This window comes from Nomascus leucogenys, chromosome 5 (assembly GCF_006542625.1).
Source record: "Nomascus leucogenys isolate Asia chromosome 5, Asia_NLE_v1, whole genome shotgun sequence".
NCBI lineage: Eukaryota > Metazoa > Chordata > Mammalia > Primates > Hylobatidae > Nomascus > Nomascus leucogenys.
The window spans coordinates 16,732,896-16,754,311 of NC_044385.1; the positions used below are offsets into that span (position 1 = coordinate 16,732,896).

The 21,416-nt window shown below is 38.6% G+C and overlaps 1 protein-coding gene across 2 annotated transcripts in view; it reads left to right on the top strand.

The window, feature by feature from the left end:
* Positions 1-12,967, top strand: part of EGLN1 (egl-9 family hypoxia inducible factor 1) — a 58,845-nt gene extending 45,878 nt beyond the window's left edge. The window contains exons 2-6 of one of the 2 annotated variants that reach the window (XM_030812688.1): positions 2,605-2,724; positions 5,957-6,093; positions 9,080-9,147; positions 10,238-10,337; positions 12,260-12,967. In XM_030812688.1, coding sequence (XP_030668548.1) covers positions 2,605-2,724; positions 5,957-6,093; positions 9,080-9,147; positions 10,238-10,302 — 390 coding nt within the window. In that variant the 3' untranslated portion in view covers positions 10,303-10,337; positions 12,260-12,967. Of the gene's footprint in view, positions 1-2,604; positions 2,725-5,956; positions 6,094-9,079; positions 9,148-10,237 lie in introns of both variants that reach the window. The other variant, XM_030812689.1, reaches the window with a different exon arrangement.
* Positions 12,968-21,416: the final 8,449 nt, after the last annotated feature.

Below are 21,416 nucleotides of genomic sequence, written 5' to 3' on the forward strand. Positions count from 1 at the left end.
CTAACATTACATTATATATGTTTATTGGCTAATTATGCCGTTAGACCAGATTTCATAGTACAGTAGTCCCCTCTTATCTGAGGGCAGTACCTTCCGAGAGCAAAGTGGATGCCTGAAACTTTGGATAGTACCAAGTCCTATATATACTATGTTTTTTCCTGTACATCCATACCTATAATAAAGCTTAATTTATAAAGTAAGAGATTAACAACAACAGTAAAATAGAACAATTATAACAGTATGCCAACATTGCTACTTTGCACTTTGGGGCTGTTATTAAATAAAATAAAGTTTCCTTGAACACAAGTACCACAACGATTGCTCTGATGACCTAGAAGGCTACCAAATGACTAATGGGTGGATAGCATCTACAGTGTGGATATGCTGGACAAAGGGGTGATTCATCCCAGGCAAAACGGGGCAGGACTGCAAGGTATTCCAGTGCACTACTCAGAACGGTGTGCAATTTATGAACTCTTTATTTCTGGAATTTTCCATTTAATTTTTTGGACTAAGTTGACCGAAGGTAACTGAAATCACAGAAAGCAAAACTTCTTAGAAGGAGGGACTACTGTAAATGAGTTCCAGGGACCTTGTCTCTTTGGTTCATCATTTTAGCCCCAGTGCCTTTCATATACATAGTAGATGCTCAAGAGGTATTTGTTAAATAGATATATGGGATGCGATGGGGTGAGTGAATGACAAATATTTTCCTCTTCCTTCTTTGCACAAGAGATGCTGCAGTTACCAGATAGTTGGAAAGGCCCAAATTAACTTTTTTTGAGATGCAGAGTTCAGGTTTCCCCCTTCTTTCCCATGAATAACAATATATCGTGTAATTCATCATAATTACCTCAGTTAACCACAAATGGAGTAATTGCGTTGTTAAATTAGTACCCTCTTACAGTTACTATTCAAGGTAAACTTCTTTCCCTGGTAGCTAGTGACAAGAAAATCATTTGGGCTCATCATTTATTGAGCACTTAAACCCACTAAGCCCATGCCACACTGCTGGTTGTTACCAACCTCCAGTGCTGAAAGAAGGAACTTGTTAAGTCTGTCTGGAGTCAGGAAAAACAGAGACATATATAATGTTCTCCAGAAATTCTGCTTCTTAAAAAGAGCAGTGAATTCAGAGTGTCTAGGAAAACAGGATTTTTAAATAAGGATTTAGGTTTAAGATGCCTCTTAGTTTCTTAGGGATGGGAAGTGAGTTTTAAAAATTAGCATTTTTCTTTAATATGATAGTAGAACAATTCGGTTACTGTTTGATAACTTTATACTAATTCATTGACTTTATTATATGAAGAAATAAAGGACTTCAAGAATAGCTCATAACAAACCGGGTGGCGTGGTGGCTCATGCCTGTAATTCCAGCACTTTGGGAGGCTGAGGCGGGAGGATCACTTGAGGTCAGGAGTTTAAGACCAGCCTGACCAACATGGTGAAACCCCGTATCTACTAAAAATACAAAAATTAGCCGGGCATGGCAGCATGCACGTGTAATCCCAGCTACTCGGGAGGCCGAGGCAGGAGAATCACTTGAACCTGGAAGGTGGAGGCAGTGAGCTGAGATCGTGCCACTGCACTCCAGCGTGGGCGACGGAGCACGACTCCGTAAAAAAACAAACAAAAACAAGAATAGCTCATAACCTTGAACGTCTTTGTTTTCTTCATAATTCCTGAGAATTTAAAAAAAAATACCATTACCAATTTCAGTTGATTATCGTGTACACCTGGAATATGGAAGTTATTTTGTGCTTTTTATTTTGGGCGTCTTTTCTACCTTTAAGCTTAACATCCAGCAATCTTCTGAACCATATCTTGTTATAATCTGAGCAAATAATTTTCTTTCTGATTCAAAGAGGGTAAACATAAGCTGATTTGTTTAGTCCTTTTAAAAAAAAAAAACCACTGACGTTAAATGAGTTAATGTTTGGGGTTGAGTTGACCTCCTGAATTATCCCTATTACAACATAGTAAGACACCATATCTACAAAAAATACAAAAATTAACCAGCCTGGTGACATGCGCTTATAGTCCTAGCTACTTACGAGGCTGAGGTGGGAGAATCACCTGAGCCCAGGAGGTTGAGGCCGCAGTGAGCCATGATTGCACCACTGCACTCCAACCTGAGCAACAGAGCCAGACCCTGTCTCAAAAAAAAAAAAATTGGTACCATTCAGAGACAGTGTCAGATGGGGTGTTTGACTGGGTTGGTTCACCTATCAGATGGCAAAGTAGGTGTTCTGAGGTGAGCTCCAGGAAGAGAGAAATTTCCCATGGAGCAGGACAAAAACTTACTGGATCTTGATTATCTGTATTTATAAAGATTGTGAAAGTAGGACCGTGAAATTTTTCTGATCTTTGGAGTTATCACTGTGAAGCAGAATTCACCAGTCCTTGAATTGTTCATCAGCCTATCTTGTGTTCCCTATAAATATTAATGTAGAATAGCCTTATCTTTCTTATCTATAAAATATTATTTTTATTAGAAGAATCTAAGTGTAAATCAGTAGCCAAAAATCAAAGATCTGATTTATTAGCTGTTCTCTCTTTTTCCTTATACATGGACTTTAATAATCATTATTATCATTATTACAGGCCATGGTTGCTTGTTATCCGGGCAATGGGACGGGTTATGTACGTCATGTTGATAATCCAAATGGAGATGGAAGATGTGTGACATGTATATATTATCTTAATAAAGACTGGGATGCCAAGGTATGCAACTTAATTGAGCATTTATTATTTTCTTACAGGTGTCTTTTTCTCAAAAGCATTAAGTTTCATACTTCTGATAGATGAGACTGTCATAGACACAGTTAAAAATTTTCCTCTTAAATTTGTTTCAGTCTCAGGTAATAGGAGTGGATTTTTGTAAAATGAAACAAATACTACTCTATGTTATACAACATAATACCTGTAGTTAACAATATAGTGTTGTGCACTTAAAAATTTAAGAGGGTAGATTCCATGTTCAGTGTTCTGAACACACACACACACACACACACACGCGCGAGGTTAAGGGAAGGGAAACGGAACTTTGAGAGGTGATGGATAGGTTTATTACCTTGGTTGTGGTGTGTCATGAGGGTGTGCATATATATCCAAACTCATCAAATTGTAAATGTTAAAGATATGCATTTTTGTGTATCAGTTATACCTCAGTAAAACCATATAAAAAAGTACCGATATATCTTAAAAAGTGGATTCATGTATTTTCAGATGTTAGAGCATTTATCTAAAATCTAACTTTTTTAGAAAGGTGACCTTTATTAAAATATTTTCCTTTTAATAGTTTTTAGAAAAACATTTCTGAGAACAGTTGTTTTATAATGGCTTTTGGGGGAGATTATCTATAGAGAATTGTTAAGGATTATTTGCTATGTTATTCTTTCCTTTTTTAAAAAATATTATATGGCATCAAGTTGTTTAATTGAATATTGGAGGCAGGATTCAGTCTTTCCCTGATTATTAAAAAACTGGAAGTTTATCAGTACTGACAAGCCCTGTAAAACCAATTAGAATGTACAGTATATTTAATCTCTCATTTTAAATATATATTTCCTTAATATTAGCCTGAGTCTCATTAAATTTAAATGATTTTTAAAAAATATGTCATATATTACTACACTAGAGACTGTACAGACTGATTTTTTGGTTGATTTTTTTAAATCTTAAGTATAACATTCAAATAGAAAAGTGGCTTGTAAACATACCTGTGTAGCCAGGGTGCCTTTTTTTGTTGTTTTTAAGTCAAATAACCTTTAAAAAACCTCTTTCTCTGCATCCCCCAAAACACACAAATGGAAACTGCCTGAGTCTTAAATGTGCAAAAACCTAATCCAACCAAAAAAGTGTTTTAAGTTTAGAATATGCTGACAGTGCTCCAGTAATCTTTCTAAAACACACTGATTTAAAGAGTTTTCTCTGCCCTAGTCCAGGTTCAAAATGGAGCTAACCTTTCTGCTGAGTATATATTGAGGCATTATGTCAACAAGCATGGTTTTTTCTGTTACGGCTTTCAAAGTTTGAAGTAGAGAAATAAATTTTGTAATTGAATTTGAGCCCAAGGCACAAAACAGATTGGTGTAACTTTAGTTAAAATTTAAAAATTGACTTTTTTTCAGATTTTGCAAATAGCTAGAAATCTAGAACTGTGTTTCATCAGCTTCTAACTTCTAGATTTTGTTAGGCTTTTTCTAGGCTGATCTTATAATTTCTATAAGACTTAGGGTCATTAATGTGTAGGTTTTAAATTAGGACATAGGCAGAGAAACGTCCCTAGTGTTTTTATGTGTAGAGTAGAAATTTTCCATGCAAGATTGCACTCAATATGTAGTGTGTCAGATGTTCTGGATGCTAGGGATATAGCAGAAATGGAATTAGCCCTGGCAGAGCTTAGGAACTGTTGGAGGATACAGATCAGAAAGATTGACAGTTACAGATAGTTATGCAAAGTGTCAAGACAGATTGCTATGGAGCACACAGGAGGGCCACCGAATTCAGAGGAGGAAGAGTGGAAGTGTCACGTAGCCATTTCACTTAAAACATTTTCAGCAGGTCACCTGTGGTACTCCCAGTGACTTGAGTCAAAGGGAAGGGAGCAGGAAAAAAGGAAAGAAGACGTGTTCTCAGTTTGGAGGTTCTTTAGATGTTTGCATAGTAGCCTGGGGAATCACTCTGAATAACACTGGAACCTGAGGAAGGTTGGCAAGGGTATCAAAGTAGCTAGAATTTAACTTACCTGACAGTGAGCCTGATAAACCTTTTCTTTAACTATAGATTCTAGGTTTAGGCTCAAACTCCATGCTGTCCTGACCAGGTGTTAAGAGTTTCTTTAAATTTTAAGAGTCTACCTGCTTAGGAGTGTAGTTATTCAAGAGTAAGGAGCTACTTGGTTGGTTGGGTTTTGCCTATCCTGAGATCGTAAACACCACAAGGACAAAGTCTGTCTGCATTATTCCCTACTCTGCACCCAGAGCCCACCACAGTTCCCAGTGCGATTTGATGCCTAGTTGGTGTTTAGGTAAATAATAATCCTTTATGGATAGAATCAAGTTTCACAAGCAGGTAGTCATCTGTGCATCAAGCCCAGTCTGGAAAGGGAGAGCCACAGGTTCTAATGAACTATATGCTGATGGTGATGGTGATGGTCATAATAAATGATGACACTTTCTACTGATATACTGAATTATTTAAATAAGAGGTATTTGTGACTATCCTATTGTTTATTGAACTTTAAAGTATGGTAAACTATTTATTTGACATAATCTATTTCTAATAATAATTTTGTCAAAATTTATTGAAATCTATCTATTTGAAGGGTGGATTAAGCAAATCATTAGCCTACAAAAATAAATGTTTAGTAGTTTTAAAAACTTTCAAGCATCATTTTAAGACTTTTAAATTCAGATAACATTCTTGTGTTTCATCAGATATTTATAAAAATCCCTAAAATGGCTGGGCACGGTGGCTCACACCTGTAATCCCAGCACTTTGGGAGGCCGATGTGGGCAGATCACCTGAGGTCAGGAGTTCGAGTCCAGCCTGGCCAACATGGTGAAAACCCATCTCTACTAAAAATGCAAAAAATAGCCAGACATGGTGGCGCATGCCTGTAATCCCAGCTACTTGGGATGCTGAGGCAGGAGAATTGCTTGAACCTAGGAGGCGGAGGTTGCAGTGAGCTGAGATTGTGCCACTGCACTCCAGCCTGGGTGACAGTGAGACTCCATCTCAATAAATAAATAAATATCCCTAAAATAAGAACTAAATTTGTCCTTGCATCAGTGCATATACTTTTAAAATTGCAGCTCATCTTCATACTTTATTGAGATATATTTGTGAATAATCCAATTAAGACATTGAAATTGTCTCTTTTTTTTCCCCCTAAATTTAATCTGGTAGCATTTTTGGTTACTCCTACTTACATATTTGGCTCTTTTCCTAGGTAAGTGGAGGTATACTTCGAATTTTTCCAGAAGGCAAAGCCCAGTTTGCTGACATTGAACCCAAATTTGATAGACTGCTGTTTTTCTGGTCTGACCGTCGCAACCCTCATGAAGTACAACCAGCATATGCTACAAGGTAGTATTCCTTTTCAGAAAAAATTGGTTTAGAGTATGGTAGGACAGGAGGGAATCTGTAAACGTGAAAGCTTTCTAATGAGTATTTTCCTGCCAGGTACTTTTCACAGTCATTTTAATTTGAATAATTGTATAAGATTTATGTTGCACAGTCTTCTGAATTCAAATAATTATATAAGACTCATTAACAGTTAGTACTAAATGTGTCTTTCTTTGCACAGCCACTCTGAAGAAAGGGAAGCACAGGCCCTCCCATCTTTCTAGCACTCTCTCCTTGCTTTGTGCACCTCTTAACTGCTATCCATTCTTTGATTTTTGTAAGAGTATTTTACTTGGGAGAGAGAAAGATCAAGAAGGAAAGGGGTTTTTTAAAAGGTGGTGAGGGACAACATAGGAAAATGGATACAGATTAGAAAAATCAGAGGTAACCAGAGAGTAGAAGTGAAGAGAAAAACAGAAGAAAGAGAAGTAGAGAACAGGTTACCATGTGTGGGAGTTAATGTTAGAAAAATGATCCTATTAGCTTTACAAATAATGAGCATCTGTTTCATTATACTTTTTCTACACGGTATTTGCAACCTATTATGCTTAGTGCTTCATTTTAAATGCTTTTTTAAAAACCATTTATCCTGACTCAATTAAAATGCTCTGGCTGTCAAAACAAGACATTGTAGACATTATCATGAAAGTAAATATTTGTAGAAAAATAGCACATTTTTAAAAAAATACTTATTTTTTATTATGGAAAGGTCTTGGAACATTCTGATAGTGAGCTCCTGGCATTCATTTGCTGTATCTGGCTTAGGAGATGCTAGGGTGATGAGAAGAGGTGCAGGCTTAGATGTGCTGGGTGGAGAGTTGGCTTTAGTAATGATGGTTGACTCTAACGACGTGATTATCAGCTGTGCCTTTTTTCTTCCTGCCTTCTGAGGTGTGTTGCCTGCATCCTAATTCACATAGTGAGTAGCAAGCTAAGCAGGTTGTAGCCAGAGATTGTAAGAAATCCTGAATGGAAATCAAAGAAAGACTGTCACATCACATAATGTGCCCTTTTCAATCCCATGTCTCTTCCCAGTGGCTTCCCAGTGGCATCCCAGTGCTGTCTTTGCCCTCTGCTGCTTCTGTAAAGATTTTTCTGACGCAGTAACTGCCTCATAGACCTTCCTTTTTATGAAATCTTGAGTTTGGTTTGGTTATGTCCTTTTTAGATGAATAAATAACAGATATTTGGGAGTTTATAGTAAATAAGTGCCAGATGGCATGGAGGCTAAGTGCTACAGGAGGTAAGAGGAACGAAGGTGGTGCTACATTGGAGAGATGGGCAAGTGCGCTTTGAAGGGAGAGGCTCAGCTGGCCTAGGTGAGGAGAGGCAAGGGGTGCAGTCGTGTTAGTAAAGTTCTGGGGGAAAAGGCATAGTTGTTCAAGTTAAGGCACAAAATCATGCGAGGAAAAGGATTCTTGAAGTAGAATCCTATTCTGATCTTATCTAGAATGGGTGATAAGGCTGGAAAGTTAGAATGACATAAGGTAAGTTGTTGATCCAGATATTAGAATTCTGATTGCTAAGTGACTAAAAGTTTAGGGCATGGGCAAAAGATACATAAAATTATGTATCTGAGCCCTTTCCTATTTCCAAGGCCACCCAAAAGTAGAAGCCACATGATAAGAAAGTTAGTGGAACTCTGGAAAGAGCAGAGTCTGGTCTGGAAGTCAGCAGGCCTCCTTAGACTTCAGCTCTGTGATTCACCAGCGGTGGGGTCTGTACACCTCAGGCTCCCAGTTGTCCAAACTCCCAGACTCTTTACTTCAAAATATATTATGTGATTTTTCATTCTGTCATATTTACTGGCTCTATATCTGATAAATGTTGCTTTTTCCCCTGTGTCCACTGGTCACAATCCACAATATATTTGAACTAATTGCTATATTCTGCCCAGGAACTGGTGATTTGTGGCATACTTTCACTTCCTATAGCGTTTGTACATTTTCCCCATTATTTGTATCAAAAGGTATAACTATGCCTTTTGTAGTACTTAATAAACTAGAGATGCCTTACTTATTGGTGGAATGAAATATTCGAAGTAAGTCAGATTTTCAGAAAAATGAAGTTTAGACAAAGTTGAAACACAAAACACAGTATAATTGTTTTGATTAAAATCCTTAAAAATTCTTAGTGTAATTTAAATGTCAAGGTTATAATTGTAAACATCCATCATTACTCTTTGCTATAATGTAGTGATGTCCTAGAGACTGTTGAAACTGTTAGCCTGCAATGCCCTGAGTCCTTTTATATGTTTCTTTTCTGTTCTTTTTAGTACTTAGGCTATTGATAATATGCTTTTTCTGTAACAGCCATTCTTTTACCCTTTTATTGTCTGTCTCTCTCTCTCTTTTTTTTTTTTTTAGAGGGAGGCTCACTCTGTCACCTTGGCTGGAGTGCAGTGGCATGATCTTGGCTCACTGCAACCTCCGCCTCCCGGGTTCAAGCGATTCTTCTGCCTCAGCCTCCTGAGTAGCTGGGGCTACAGGCGCTTGCCACCACGCACGGCTAATTTTTTTTTTTTTTTTTTTTTTTTAGTAGAGATGGGGTTTCATCCTGTTAGCCAGGTTGGTCTTGAAGTCCTGACCTCATGATCCACCCACTTCGGCCTCCCAAAGTGCTGGGATTACAGGCGTGAGCCACCGTGCCCAGCCTATTGTCTCTTTCTGATCTGCAGTTCTCTTGTAAAAAATAAGTAGTTGAAATAAGTGTTAAGAAAGTCACAAAAACTCATGAACTTCAGACATCAATTTTAGTCTCCCCTGGTTCTCAGCTATACTCTTTAGCACCGAGGTTACTGTATGAATAAGCTGTTAAATTTATCCTTTGATATCATTCCAGTTTAGGCATAATTTTGGCATTACAAGTTTTAATATACCATTGCAGCAAAATACCACTTTTTCCCCTCAGTGTGATCATTCTTATCCTATTCTAAATTTTCTTTTAGGTACGCAATAACTGTTTGGTATTTTGATGCAGATGAGAGAGCACGAGCTAAAGTAAAATATCTAACAGGTAAACGTCATTTGGGGCCAGGATATATTGGTACAGAAATACCCTGCAATCAGGTGATGCTTTCAGGAAACTCAAGCATAGTCTTTGTTAACACCACAAATGCTTACTTCTTGTTTTTTTATCAGATTTCTTATTTGCCTTATTTTTTAAGAAGACATAAGTCATCTTCATTGTTATCTTTAACCAAAAAAATTGTCAAAGGATGCAGAAAATTTAAGGCAAAGAAGTCTGAGTAAATTATTCAAATACAAACTGAGTTTTCTGTGATTATCCTTTTCAGTCAAAGGCCACTTAACTGGGTAACGGCCATATGGTTTCCTCTCATTTACTCCTTAAATTAATACCCTTTCCTTTTCAAATGGATGTGCTCTAAACAGTACTCTAGGTCTTCCATGTTAAATATAGACATGAAGAAAATTAATACAAAGAAGGTGAATTGAAATGCCAAAATCAGTAAATGACACAGACATGTGGATTCCATATCTGCTAATGGTGTACATAGGTCAGCACTCTTGTACTGAACCTGAAGATCCTTCAATTATGCCAGTTCCCCTTCTCTTCCACTTATGGACTGCCTCTCCAAGAGCAGGGGGTCTGTTTCCCATCTGATGGACCACTTACCTTCTTTTCTTTAACTCTACTTTCTGTCTCTAAAAATCCACTGAGTATTCACATTACTGATTAGCTGTATTTTCCAGAGCCATTGCTAATTGCACGTCAACCTTACATAAAAATGGAATATTCATGCATTTTCTGTGTGTTTTTAAAGCCATTGTTTGTGGCAGAAGCTCAGTGTGCTTTCAGAGACACTGAACACTCTGTTGAAGAAATTCAAATGGCTTTTAAAATAAAAAGACAAAATCATTATCTCTGTGTAGAGGATGGTTTTATCCTTGAAGGTTTACTATTTGAAACCTCATCACAATAGAATGCTGAGGGAAGTTTTTGGAAGTACAAGTGTGATAGTTTTCAGATGATGTTTGCAAAGTTGAAATATTGTCCATACTCTTAGGAATTCAGTGGAATGCAGTAGCAGAAGCTCTCTGGTGCTTAGTGAATGAATGAATTTTTTTTTTTTTTTACCTTGCAGGTGAAAAAGGTGTGAGGGTTGAACTCAATAAACCTTCAGATTCGGTCGGTAAAGACGTCTTCTAGAGCCTTTGATCCAGCAATACCCCACTTCACCTACAATAATTGTTAACTATTTGTTAACTTGTGAATACGAATAAATGGGATAAAGAAAAATAGACAACCAGTTCGCATTTTAATAAGGAAACAGAAACAACTTTTTGTGTTGCATCAAACAGAAGATTTTGACTGCTGTGACTTTGTACTGCATGATCAACTTCGAATCTGTGATTGCTTACAGGAGGAAGATAAGCTACTAATTGAAAGTGGTTTTTACATCTGGATATGAAATAAGTGCCCTGTGTAGAATTTTTTTCATTCTTAAATTTTGCCAGATCTGTTATCTAGCTGAGTTCATTTCATCTCTCCCTTTTTTATATCAAGTTTGAATTTGGGATAATTTTTCTATATTAGGTACAATTTATCTAAACTGAATTGAGAAAAAATTACAGTATTATTCCTCAAAATAACATCAATCTATTTTTGTAAACCTCTTCATACTATTAAATTTTGCCCTAAAAGACCGCTTAGTGATTGTTGCCAGTGACTGATGATTAATTTTATTTTACTTAAAATAAGAAAAGGAGCACTTTAATTACAACTGAAAAATCAGATTGTTTTGTAGTCCTTCCTATCTTACACTAATTTGAACTCTTAAAGATTGCTGCTTTTTTTGACATTGTCAATAACGAAACTTAATTGTAAAACAGTCACAATTTACTACCAGTAACTTTTAGTTAATGTTTTACAGGGAAAAAGACACAGTAAGAAGAGTTTAAATTTTTTTGTTTTGTTTTGTTTTTTTGAGATGGTCTTGCTCTGTTACCCAGGCTGGAGTGGAGTGGTGCATTCTTGGCTCACTGCAACCTCCGCCCCCCAGGTTCAAGCAATCCTCCCACCTCAGCCTCCCAACTAGCTGGGACTACAGGCACACACCACCGTGCCTAATTTTTGTGTTTTTAGTAGACACGGGGTTTTGCCATGTTGCCTAGGCTGGGGTTTAAGTTAAATTTTTTAAAAAACTAAAGTGACTGGCACTAAGTGAACTTGAGATTATCCTCAGCTTCAAGTTCCTAAGATAAGGGCTTTCTTAAGCTTTCAGGTATATGTTTCCTCTAGATGTAGACAATAATGTCCCATTTCTAAGTGTTTTCCTTTTGCTTCTCCTTAAATTGATTGTACTTCCAAATTTGCTGTTATGTTTTTTTCCTAATACTGTGATCTATCTGATATGCAGACAAGAACCTTGTCTCTGTCGCAGAGCATCAAGAGGAGATTATGTACACATTGAAACTGAAGTGTGTGTGGTGTTACTGACTTAATGTGCAGTAACTCCTCATGTATCTGTTAAGGCATTTCCCAGATGTGATGCCAGCCTTCTTACCTGTACTGACAGATGTTTAGCTTAGAAAAGACAAAACAGGTGCAAAATCAGATAATTTTATTTTGTTTCATGGGTTTTCTTACTTTTTAAACAAGGAAGGAATATTACAAAATCACACAAGGCCTCCCATACTTGTTATTTAAAGAATGAATTGGGACGGATGTCTTAGACTTCACTCTCCTAGGCTTTTTAGCAAAACCTAAAGGGTGGTATCCATATTTTGCATGAATTATGGGTGTAAGACCTTGCCCACTTAGGTTTTCTATCTCTGTCCTTGATCTTCTTTGCCAAAATGTGAGTATACAGAAATTTTCTGTATATTTCAACTTCAGACATTTTTAGCTTCTGTATAGTTTGTATTCAATTAGAGACCTTTTCTATGGCAAGCTCAGTAATTTTTATTACAAGATTGCCATTGCTATTCATGTAAAACATGAAAAAAAAATTGTGTAGTGAAGCCAACAGTGTGGACTTAGGGTGGGATTGAACGTTCAGTATAGTGATTTCACTTAGGAGAATTTGCAGGAGAAAGTGATAGTTTCTTCTTGTTTTTTCCTCGCCCATATTCAGTTTTGTTCTACTTCCTCCCCTTCCTTCCAGATGATAACATCACATCTCTACAGTAAGTGCCTCTGCCAGCCCAACCCAGGAGTGCAAGTTGTCTTTGCCATCTGGTCTATAGTACAGTGCGCGGCGTTAGGCCACAACTCAAAAGCATTATCTTTTTTAGGGTTAGTAGAAATTGTTTTATGTTGATGGGAGGTTTGTTTGATTGTCAAGATGTACAGCCACAGCCTTTTAATTTGGGAGCCCCTGTTGTCATTCAAATGTGTACCTCTACAGTTGTAAAAAGTATCAGATTCTACTATCTGTGGGTTGTGCTTGCCAGACAGGTCTTAAATTGTATATTTTTTGGAAAAGTTTATATACTGTCTTAGAAATCATTGTGAAAAGATCAAGAAATCAGGACGTCCATTTCTTTAATATCCATTCATTTCATGTTAGTGGGACTATTAACTTGTCACCAAGCAGGACTCTATTTCAAACAAAATTTAAAACTGTTTGTGGCCTATATGTGTTTAATCCTGGTTAAAGATAAAGCTTCATAATGCTGTTTTTATTCAACACATTAACCAGCTGTAAAACACAGACCTTTATCAATAGTAGGCAAAGATTTTCAGGATTCATATACAGATAGACTATAAAGTCATGTCATTTGAAAAGCAGTGTTTCATTATGAAAGAGCTCTCGAGTTGCTTGTAAAGCTAATCTAATTAAAAAGATGTATAAATGTTCTTGAAAACATTATGGTGGTTATTTCCAGCTGTCTTTTTTGTTTTTTAATCCTTTATCATACATTGGCTTTCCGAATGATCCCTTTCATCAGATAAAGCTTTTCTGGCTTAGTCCAGGACATTTGGTATAACTTCTTGTAAATGATAATGAAGGAAAGAGAACAGTAAACATAGGAGTTCAACAATTTTAGAAACATCCCTGGGGTCACTGGACTGTCTGTGGGATCCATGAACTCTGTTTGGATTCTTAGCACTTGAATTCTTGCCCTTTTAATAGGATTTTAAAAATTATTTTAACATTCATAGCTGTTGACAGATCTGTATCACCCCTCTGCTGCAAAAGGAAGTGGGGTTAGGCATTTATCTCTAATTGTCATAGATGTACCATTGTGTATATGCAAGAAAGTTTAATTTGTGTGGTCATAACTAAAATATGAGAGCTCTTATTAAGGTGAGATCAAAATACCTGTTTATATATCTGTTATTTAAAAAAAAATTTACTACGGTGTTTTGTTATTTTCCAGCATTTCTTAGAACATTTGGGAATTACACTGAAATATAGCTGGGTGGATTGAAGGGCAAATGAGTTTAGATGAAGTTTGAGATGTGCTTTTTTATATACAAAAAGCACATCTTCCACCTTAAACAGTTGTATGAGACCTAAATGACATACAGTGTGCAAAGTACCTTACAATGCGTGCAACAAAGTAGGCCTTCAACGAGGATTATTCCCCTTTCCTTTAACAATATGATAGCATAATTGCAGAGAGAGAAAATTGAGTTAATGAGCTTTGAATAGCTAACGGTTTTTATCAGTTGTAAATGTGAATCATTTGGAAGCAGGAGTGTTGTCTTATTAATGACAGGTCTTACTTTATAGCTTAGATTTAAATTAAATCACTGGTGCAAGGCACTTCGTCGGATTATTTTCCCAAAGTGCATGTGATCCAAGAAAGAGAGCTGTATTTGGGTATGAACTGCAATGATACATATTTATGTCATATCTAATAACATAATTGTATGTTGGATTTTTTCAATTAGTTTATAAATATTCAGAAGTAACTATCTAGTCTCCATTGCTTCAAAGATAATTGTTTAGACTTCTCAGGTCATGAATTTATCCCCCAGATTCTGTTTTTGGTTTGAATTTTATCTGAACCATGGCGATGCTCAAGGATGTACCATGGGACCAATGAGATGTGTGAAGGGCATGGCCTCATGAGCTGGAAATAGTTTCATAAGTAGAACACACTAAATGTAAGCCACTTCACAAGATGGGGAGAGCCTCAACAGCTGCAAGTAGCTAAAGCTCTTTTTATTGAATAATTGCTAAACAGTTGTCAAAAATTATTGATAATTTTTGCTCTGAACAAGATGTCATTGGGGTCAGAAAGTTACTGGATAAGGTCTTCATTGAGATTAAGATGTTTTCTGCCAAAATTATTCCAAATGTCTTCTACAAAATACACTTTTTTTTCCTAGTACGTGCAAAGTGTAGGCAAAGCAAATTTTGTCTCCATTTGTAATTAAAACAGGATCAGAGAAGTGACTTGCTCACAGTCACAAAGCTTGTAAGTGGTAGAGAGCCAGGAATTGAGCGTGGGCTTTCCTTGTTTAATTTTGTTCGAGTGGCTAAATCAACTTGTCTATGGTTGTTGAGAAAAACAGTGGTCCCAGCTGGTCACGGTGGCTCAGCCTGTAATCCTAGTACTTTGGGAGGCCAGGGTGGGCAGATCACTTGAGGCAGGAGTTCGAGACCGGCCTGGCCAACATGGTGAAACATCGTCTCTACCAAAAATACAAAAATTAGCCGGGTGTGGTGACACAACACCTGTAGTCCCAGCTACTCAGGAGGCTGAGGCAGGAGAATCACTTGAACCTGGGAGGCAGAGGTTGCAGTGAGTCTTTGCCACTGCACTCCAGCCTGGGCAACAGAATGAGACTCTGTCTCAAATAAAAAAAAAAAAAAAAAAAAAAAATTTATTGCCTTTAAAAATTCTTAATTAAAAAAAAAAAGTAGTCCCTCACATTCTTCCCCTGAGAAAACAAGTGTCAACTGTTTTAAATGATTCTTTGGATATCTCCCCGCCCCTTAGTTTAAATAATATAATTGGATTGCTGCCTCTTATTTTTTTCAGTGTTAGGCATTTTCTCCTAACTTCTCCACATGGCAGGTCTCTCTCCAAGGTTCCTCCACCATCTCTACCACACATAGGCAAGCAGACATCCATCTCCCCTGGTCTTCCTTCTGTCATTATGCTGTAACCGAGATCAGGTTCGTGTTCCTGTTACGGCTGTGCTAGTCAAAGCTGAGACATACAGTAAATCATGTTGACTTGACTTTTCTTCCACAACTTACTTTTTCCCTTAATGTCTTGATTTTTCGTTTGTTCCCTGTGGCTTCTAACTTGCACCAATCTGGACTGGTTGCTCTTAATGCCTAGAGCACAGCTGTCTTTCTTGGGTCACCGTTCACCTGTGTTCTAGAGATTCCCTTCACCACTCTTCTGTCAGCTCTCCTGTTGCCTGGATCCCGTGTCTTCATCTTCCTTGGTTTACTGAATGGAGCATGCCCTCTAATACTTCCTGTAGAAATGTATGGATGTTAAATTTTCTGAGACCAATATCTTTGTTTTACCACCACATTTCATTGGTAACTTTGGAAATCATGTTCCAGAATTTTGAAAGCATTGCCTCACTGGTTCTAGGTTCCAGTGTGTAGATACTGAGAAATCTGAAGCCATTCTTATTTCTGATTCTTTATGTGTAATCTTTTTCTTTGTGGAAGCTCATAGAATATTCTTATCCCCAGGGCGCCATAGTTTTATAGTGTGCTTTAATGTGTGCCATTTGTCAACCTCTGTGCTAGGAATGCAGACTGTAAAATCACCCCACCATTTGGGGACATTTAAAAAACTTTCTCCATCCATTCTCTGTTCTCTCTTTCTGGCACTCGTTTGTCCGGGCAGGACCTCTACTGGTTTGAACCTATTATTTTCTTCTCTAGTTACTGTGTATCTTTGTCTTGACTGGGGACATCTGTTTTCCCATTCTTCTGGTGAGTATATCATGTCTGTTATCAGGTTGCTAAGTTTCAGGAGCTCTTTTTTGTTCTCTAATTTTAAAAAAAAATATGTAATAATCTCTTAATTGATACAGTATTTAACACTTTTTTCTGTTTCAATTTTTTTTCTTTCATGCTAGAAGTTTTCCTTAAATGTTTGGTACTTTTTGCTTGTGTGTTTACATTTAAGAGGAAGGTACTTGAGTTTCTGGTTTTCCAAGGAATATTGGCTGCTTCCTAAATCTAAAGCTCTATCGTAGTCTTCCAAAAACCATAAAGACAAAAGACAGCAGTCACCCATAATCTGTGTCTGCAGCATATCTATGAGACAGAAAAAAATTCAACTTTGTCTTTCTTTTTTTTTTTTTGAGACAGGGTCTTGCTCTGTCACCCAGGCTGGAGTACAATGGCATGATCGGGGCTCACTGCAGCCTCGACTTCCCAGGCTCAAACGATCTTCCCACTTCAGCCTCCTGAGTAGCTGGGACTACAGGCACATGTCATCATGCCTAGGTAATTTTTTTTGCTTTTTTGTAGAGACGAGGTCTCCCTATGTTGCCCAGGCCGGTCTTGAACTCCTGGGCTTAAACAATCCTGTCCCCCTCGGTCTCCCAAAGTTGCTAGGATTACAGGATTGAGCCACCACGCTTGGCCAAAAAACTTCAACTTATGTGGAGGCAGAGAAAAGCACATCTGACACTAGAGCCAGCGTTAGAACCCTCATGAGGGCCGAGAGTCAGGTGGAAACTAGAGGGTAAAGACATGGGGCAGCAGGGTCCTAGAATGGCAGTAGAAAGGAAAAGACAGGCCAGGTGTGGTGGCTCGCACCTGTACTGCCAGCACTTAACTGGTACCATTTAACTCTATCAACAGAACATTCTTGAATCAAGGAACTCGGCCACATAAACCCCTTGCCCCTGCCTGCAGAGAACCAACTGGTTTTGCAAGACAAGGAAAATAAAACCTTTTAATGTGAGCAGAAAAAGGAAGATAACATCCATAAAAACTACTAGAAGAAAAAAATGAGAATCAATTACAGCTGATGAAAATTCTCAACCATAGGCAGAAGAAAACTACCAATATCTAGTCTGAATTAAATAGGCCTTTGCAGAAATAAAAATTAATGTGAAATTAGAAATTTAAATCTCAAAACAAAAATGGACCAAAGGGGGGGAAAAACACTGAGGAAGCTGAGAAAAGTTGAAGTAACTCAGCAAAGAAATTGAAAAAGATGAATTAACTCAATTTAAGCTACAAGGTGACCAACTGGAAATATAATGAAGGGTACTGCAAAAAAGGTAGGGAAGCAGCCGAGAACAGAACAGTTACGAAGGGTTAGAAAGTAGGACACACACACGTGCTCCCTTGTGGTATAGTTGCACAATGAAATCCCGTACGTCAGTGAGACCAAACAATCTACAAACCCAACAATTTGGTCATGTGGAGAAGCTGAGCTCCAGCCTCTGTGCATGGATCCCATGAAGGTGGCTGTTTGAATATTTGTTGTTAAGAAAACAACAAACTTATGTGGGTCCACATAAAAAGCCACTTAGACGTGTGTAGGTATGCATATATACACAAATATACATATATATATATATATTTTTTGAGACAGAGTCTCGCTCTGTCGCCCAGGCTGGAGTGCAGTGACGCAATCTCGGCTCACTGCAACCTCCACCTCCTAGGTTCAAACAATTCTCATGCCTCAGCCACCTAAGTACCTGGGATTACAGGTGCCCACCACCACGCCCGGCTAATTTTTGTATTTTTAGTAGAGACGGGGTTTCACCATGTTGCCCAGGCTGGTCTCAAACTCCTGGCCTCAAGGGACCCATCCACCTCGGCCTTCCAAAGACCTGGGATTACAGGTGTGAGCCACCGTGCCCAGCCAATATTTACCTATTGAATTATTTTAAAGGCATACAAATACATACATGAGTACTATGAGGAATCTTGTTTAAAAAAAAAATACCCTCCCATCTTTCATGCAAATCCAGGTTATCATATATTTAGTTTACCAGGAATGCTTACAACCTGGAAATGATTTGGGTCTCAAGAGTATTCTAGCTTGAAAATATGCCTATAACTTTGATTCTTTAGAAGTATAGAGAAGAGTCAGTGTTCATTAAGGTGTTTTTTTTTTTTTTTTTTTTTTTTTGCAAAGGCGTATAACCGTGGAACGTGAGAATACCCAGCCCTAACATTCACTTAACACCAAGAATCCAAAAGCTGCCTGTTTGCTCTTTCAGACCTCTCAAGTAGAGGCAAAGACATAGTTTAGAGTACTATAAGAAACCGTACAAAACTACAGGTCTTGCCTTGTCTAGAAGATACCGGTTGAGCATGATCTTGTTTTGCCGTATCTGGGTACCGGTTTCTTTCTTGCAGGAGACTACTATGTTACATGTTTAGAGTGAAAGGGTGAAATGCTTGAAAACAGGTTTAGGGAGACTAAAGTGTTCTGTAGATCAGTCTTTGTTTGAACAAGCACACATTCTTGGCCTGCTGTGTCCCCTCACAGAACTTGAGATCATCACCTGTTCTTTCCTATCTATGAATCAACTGGTAATTAGTGTTACAGTTGTCGGCAAGTTTCTTTTATCCACTTGGCTTGGCTCAGCCAGAAGTTTGGCTTACCAAGAGCACCACCTAGTGTTCACTAAGCAAGATGGTAAATCTTGGTAAATTTAGCACCAGTACTGAAGAAAGCAAACGGCACCTTGCCTCTGTACTACACAGTCCAGAGTCATTTAAGATTCTACTCTTCATTTCGAAAGATATGTGATGATGAAATATGTAATCATATAACTTCTAACATTCTAATGGGATACTAGGAAAAAGCCAGAGTTAATCTGCACATTGCATTCTTTTCTAATTTCAACTCCTTAGTCACTTTAATTTATAATTGTCATATGAGGAATTTCACTTCTTTTGGTGAATATGCCAATAGTCAACAACTACAACAAATTGCTAAAATGTCCACAGTAGCCTCAAGGACAAAAAAAAAAATTGAGACAAAGAATAAAAGGAAACCACTGGATCATGATTAATACAATACCAGGATAAAAAAATTAAAACACAACATAAAAAGAGCTGACACTGCACGCACCCAGAAAGGGTCCCAGCTAGGTGCTAGTTTTGCAGGAAGGTACATCAGTTGTTTCACTTTGACGTTCGTATTTTAAAGTCCTGTAAGCTTTAAAAAAAGTATGATCTCAGAGCTATCAGACAATGGGACAGTATGAAGTTTTGTCATAGTACTTTCCACTTTAGAATTTCCAGTTAAGATATGCATATGCATAACCATAGTCTACAAAAAGCAAAACAAAATTTTTCCTTTTTTTTTTTTTTTTGGAGACGGAGTCTCGCTCTGTCGCCAGGCTGGAGTGCGGTGGCACAATCTCAGCTCACTGCAACCTCCGCCTCCTGGGTTCAAGCAATTCTCCTGCCTCAGCCTCCTGAGTGGCTATTTTTTAATTTTTAGTAGAGATGGGGTTTCACCATGTGGGCCAGGATGGTCTTGATCTCTTGATCTCGTGATCTGCCCGCCTCGGCCTCCCAAAGTGCTGAGATTACAGGTGTGAGCCACCGTGCCCAGCTTTTTGTTGTTGTTGTTGTTTGAGACAGAGTCTCACTCTGTCACCCAGGTTGGAGTGCAGTGGTGCAGTCTCAGCTCACTGCAACCTCTGCCTCCTGGGTTCAAACGATTCTCCTGCCTCAGCCTCCTGAGTAGCTGGGATTACAGGTGCATGCCACCACACCTGGCTAATTTTTGTATTTTTAGTAAAGACGGGGGTTTCACCATGTTGGCCAGGCTGGTCTCGAACTTCTGATCTCAGGTCATCCACCCACCTCAGCCTCCCAAAGTACTGGGATTACAGGCGTAAGCCACCATTGCCCAGCGCAATTTTTTTTCTTCTTTTGTTGACACAGTTTTGCTCTTTTTGCCCAGGCTGGAGTGCAATGGCACAATCTCGGCTCACTGCAACCTCTGCTACCCGGGTTCAAGCGATTCTTCTGCCTCAGCCTCCCGAGTAGCTGGAATTACAGGCACCTGCCACCACGTCTGGCTAATTTCTTGTATTTTTAGTAGAGACAGGGTTTCACCATGTTGGCCAGGATGGTCTCGATCTCTTGACCTCGTGATCCGCCCGCCTCGGCCTCCCAAAGTGCTGGGATTACAGGCGTGAGCCACCGCGCCCAGCTGCCCAGCACAATTTTTTAAAGTAAAAATTAAGGCTAGGTAACGTATAACACTGACTTTAAAAAACACTGTTTTGGCAGGGCACGGTGGCTCATGCCTGTAATCCCAGCACTTTGAGAGGCCGAGGGGGGACAGATCACTTGAGGTTAGGAGTTCGAGACCAGCCTGGCCAACAAGGTGAAACCCCATCTCTACTAAAAATACAAAAATTAGCCAGGTGTGGTGGCGCCCACCTTTAATCCCAGCTACTTGGGAGGCTGAAGCAGGAGAATTGCTTGAACCCCGGAGGCGGAGGTTGCAGTGAGCCGAGATTGTGCCACTGCACTGCAGCCTGGGCGACAGAGCAAGATTCCATCTCAAAAAACAAAACAAAAACCCAAAACCCACCGTTTTATAAAAACAGAATCTAGACCCCATGTCCCCACAGTAGGGGGATAGCATTTAAGGATTGAGCCAGAATTACCAGCTCTGCTTCTAAGTTGGGAAGTTGGCTTTAAAAGGAAAAACCTAAACAGAAACAAAACTATGTCTCTATTATGAATATTTGGGGGAGTATCAGAATTCTTAGGGTGCAGATTTTCTCAAGTGTTTAACAGATGCAGTAAGGCTTAATTTCAAATTGAATTCCATTTTCTCAACTATTTCCATCATTCCCTAGAACCTGAAACCAACTCCTGACTTTACTACCTGTTTCTCAAAAAATTGTCTCTTCCTCTCCATCCCTGCCACAACCCTTCCCCCTCATCTATGCTGTCCCCAGAAGAATCCATTGGAAACACTTCTCAACATGTCCTCGACTGGCTTATAAGCCTTTCCAAGCCCCACCTTAATTAAGAGATGCCTATCAGCAGTTACCACACAAACCAGACATAAAGTGAGGAACATGAGATTTCTGGCCTCAAACTTGTACTGCTTGGCTAGATCTGTCCTATCTGCCCTCTCTCCTTTGGCCATTTTGCCCCTCACATTTTACTGTATTCACTTGGAATAGCATTCAGTTCCCTCGGAACATGACTTTGTGTTCCTCCTTCCCCTTGAAAGGTTCTTCCCCACCCTTCTTTAACCAGGCTAACTCGACTCACTCTACATGATTCAACTTTGGATGTTGTCTCCTCCAAGAAACATCCCCCAAAGTCCTGGGCTGAGCTAATTGTTCTTGCTACAGTTTACCCACAGCACCCAGCAAAAACCCTT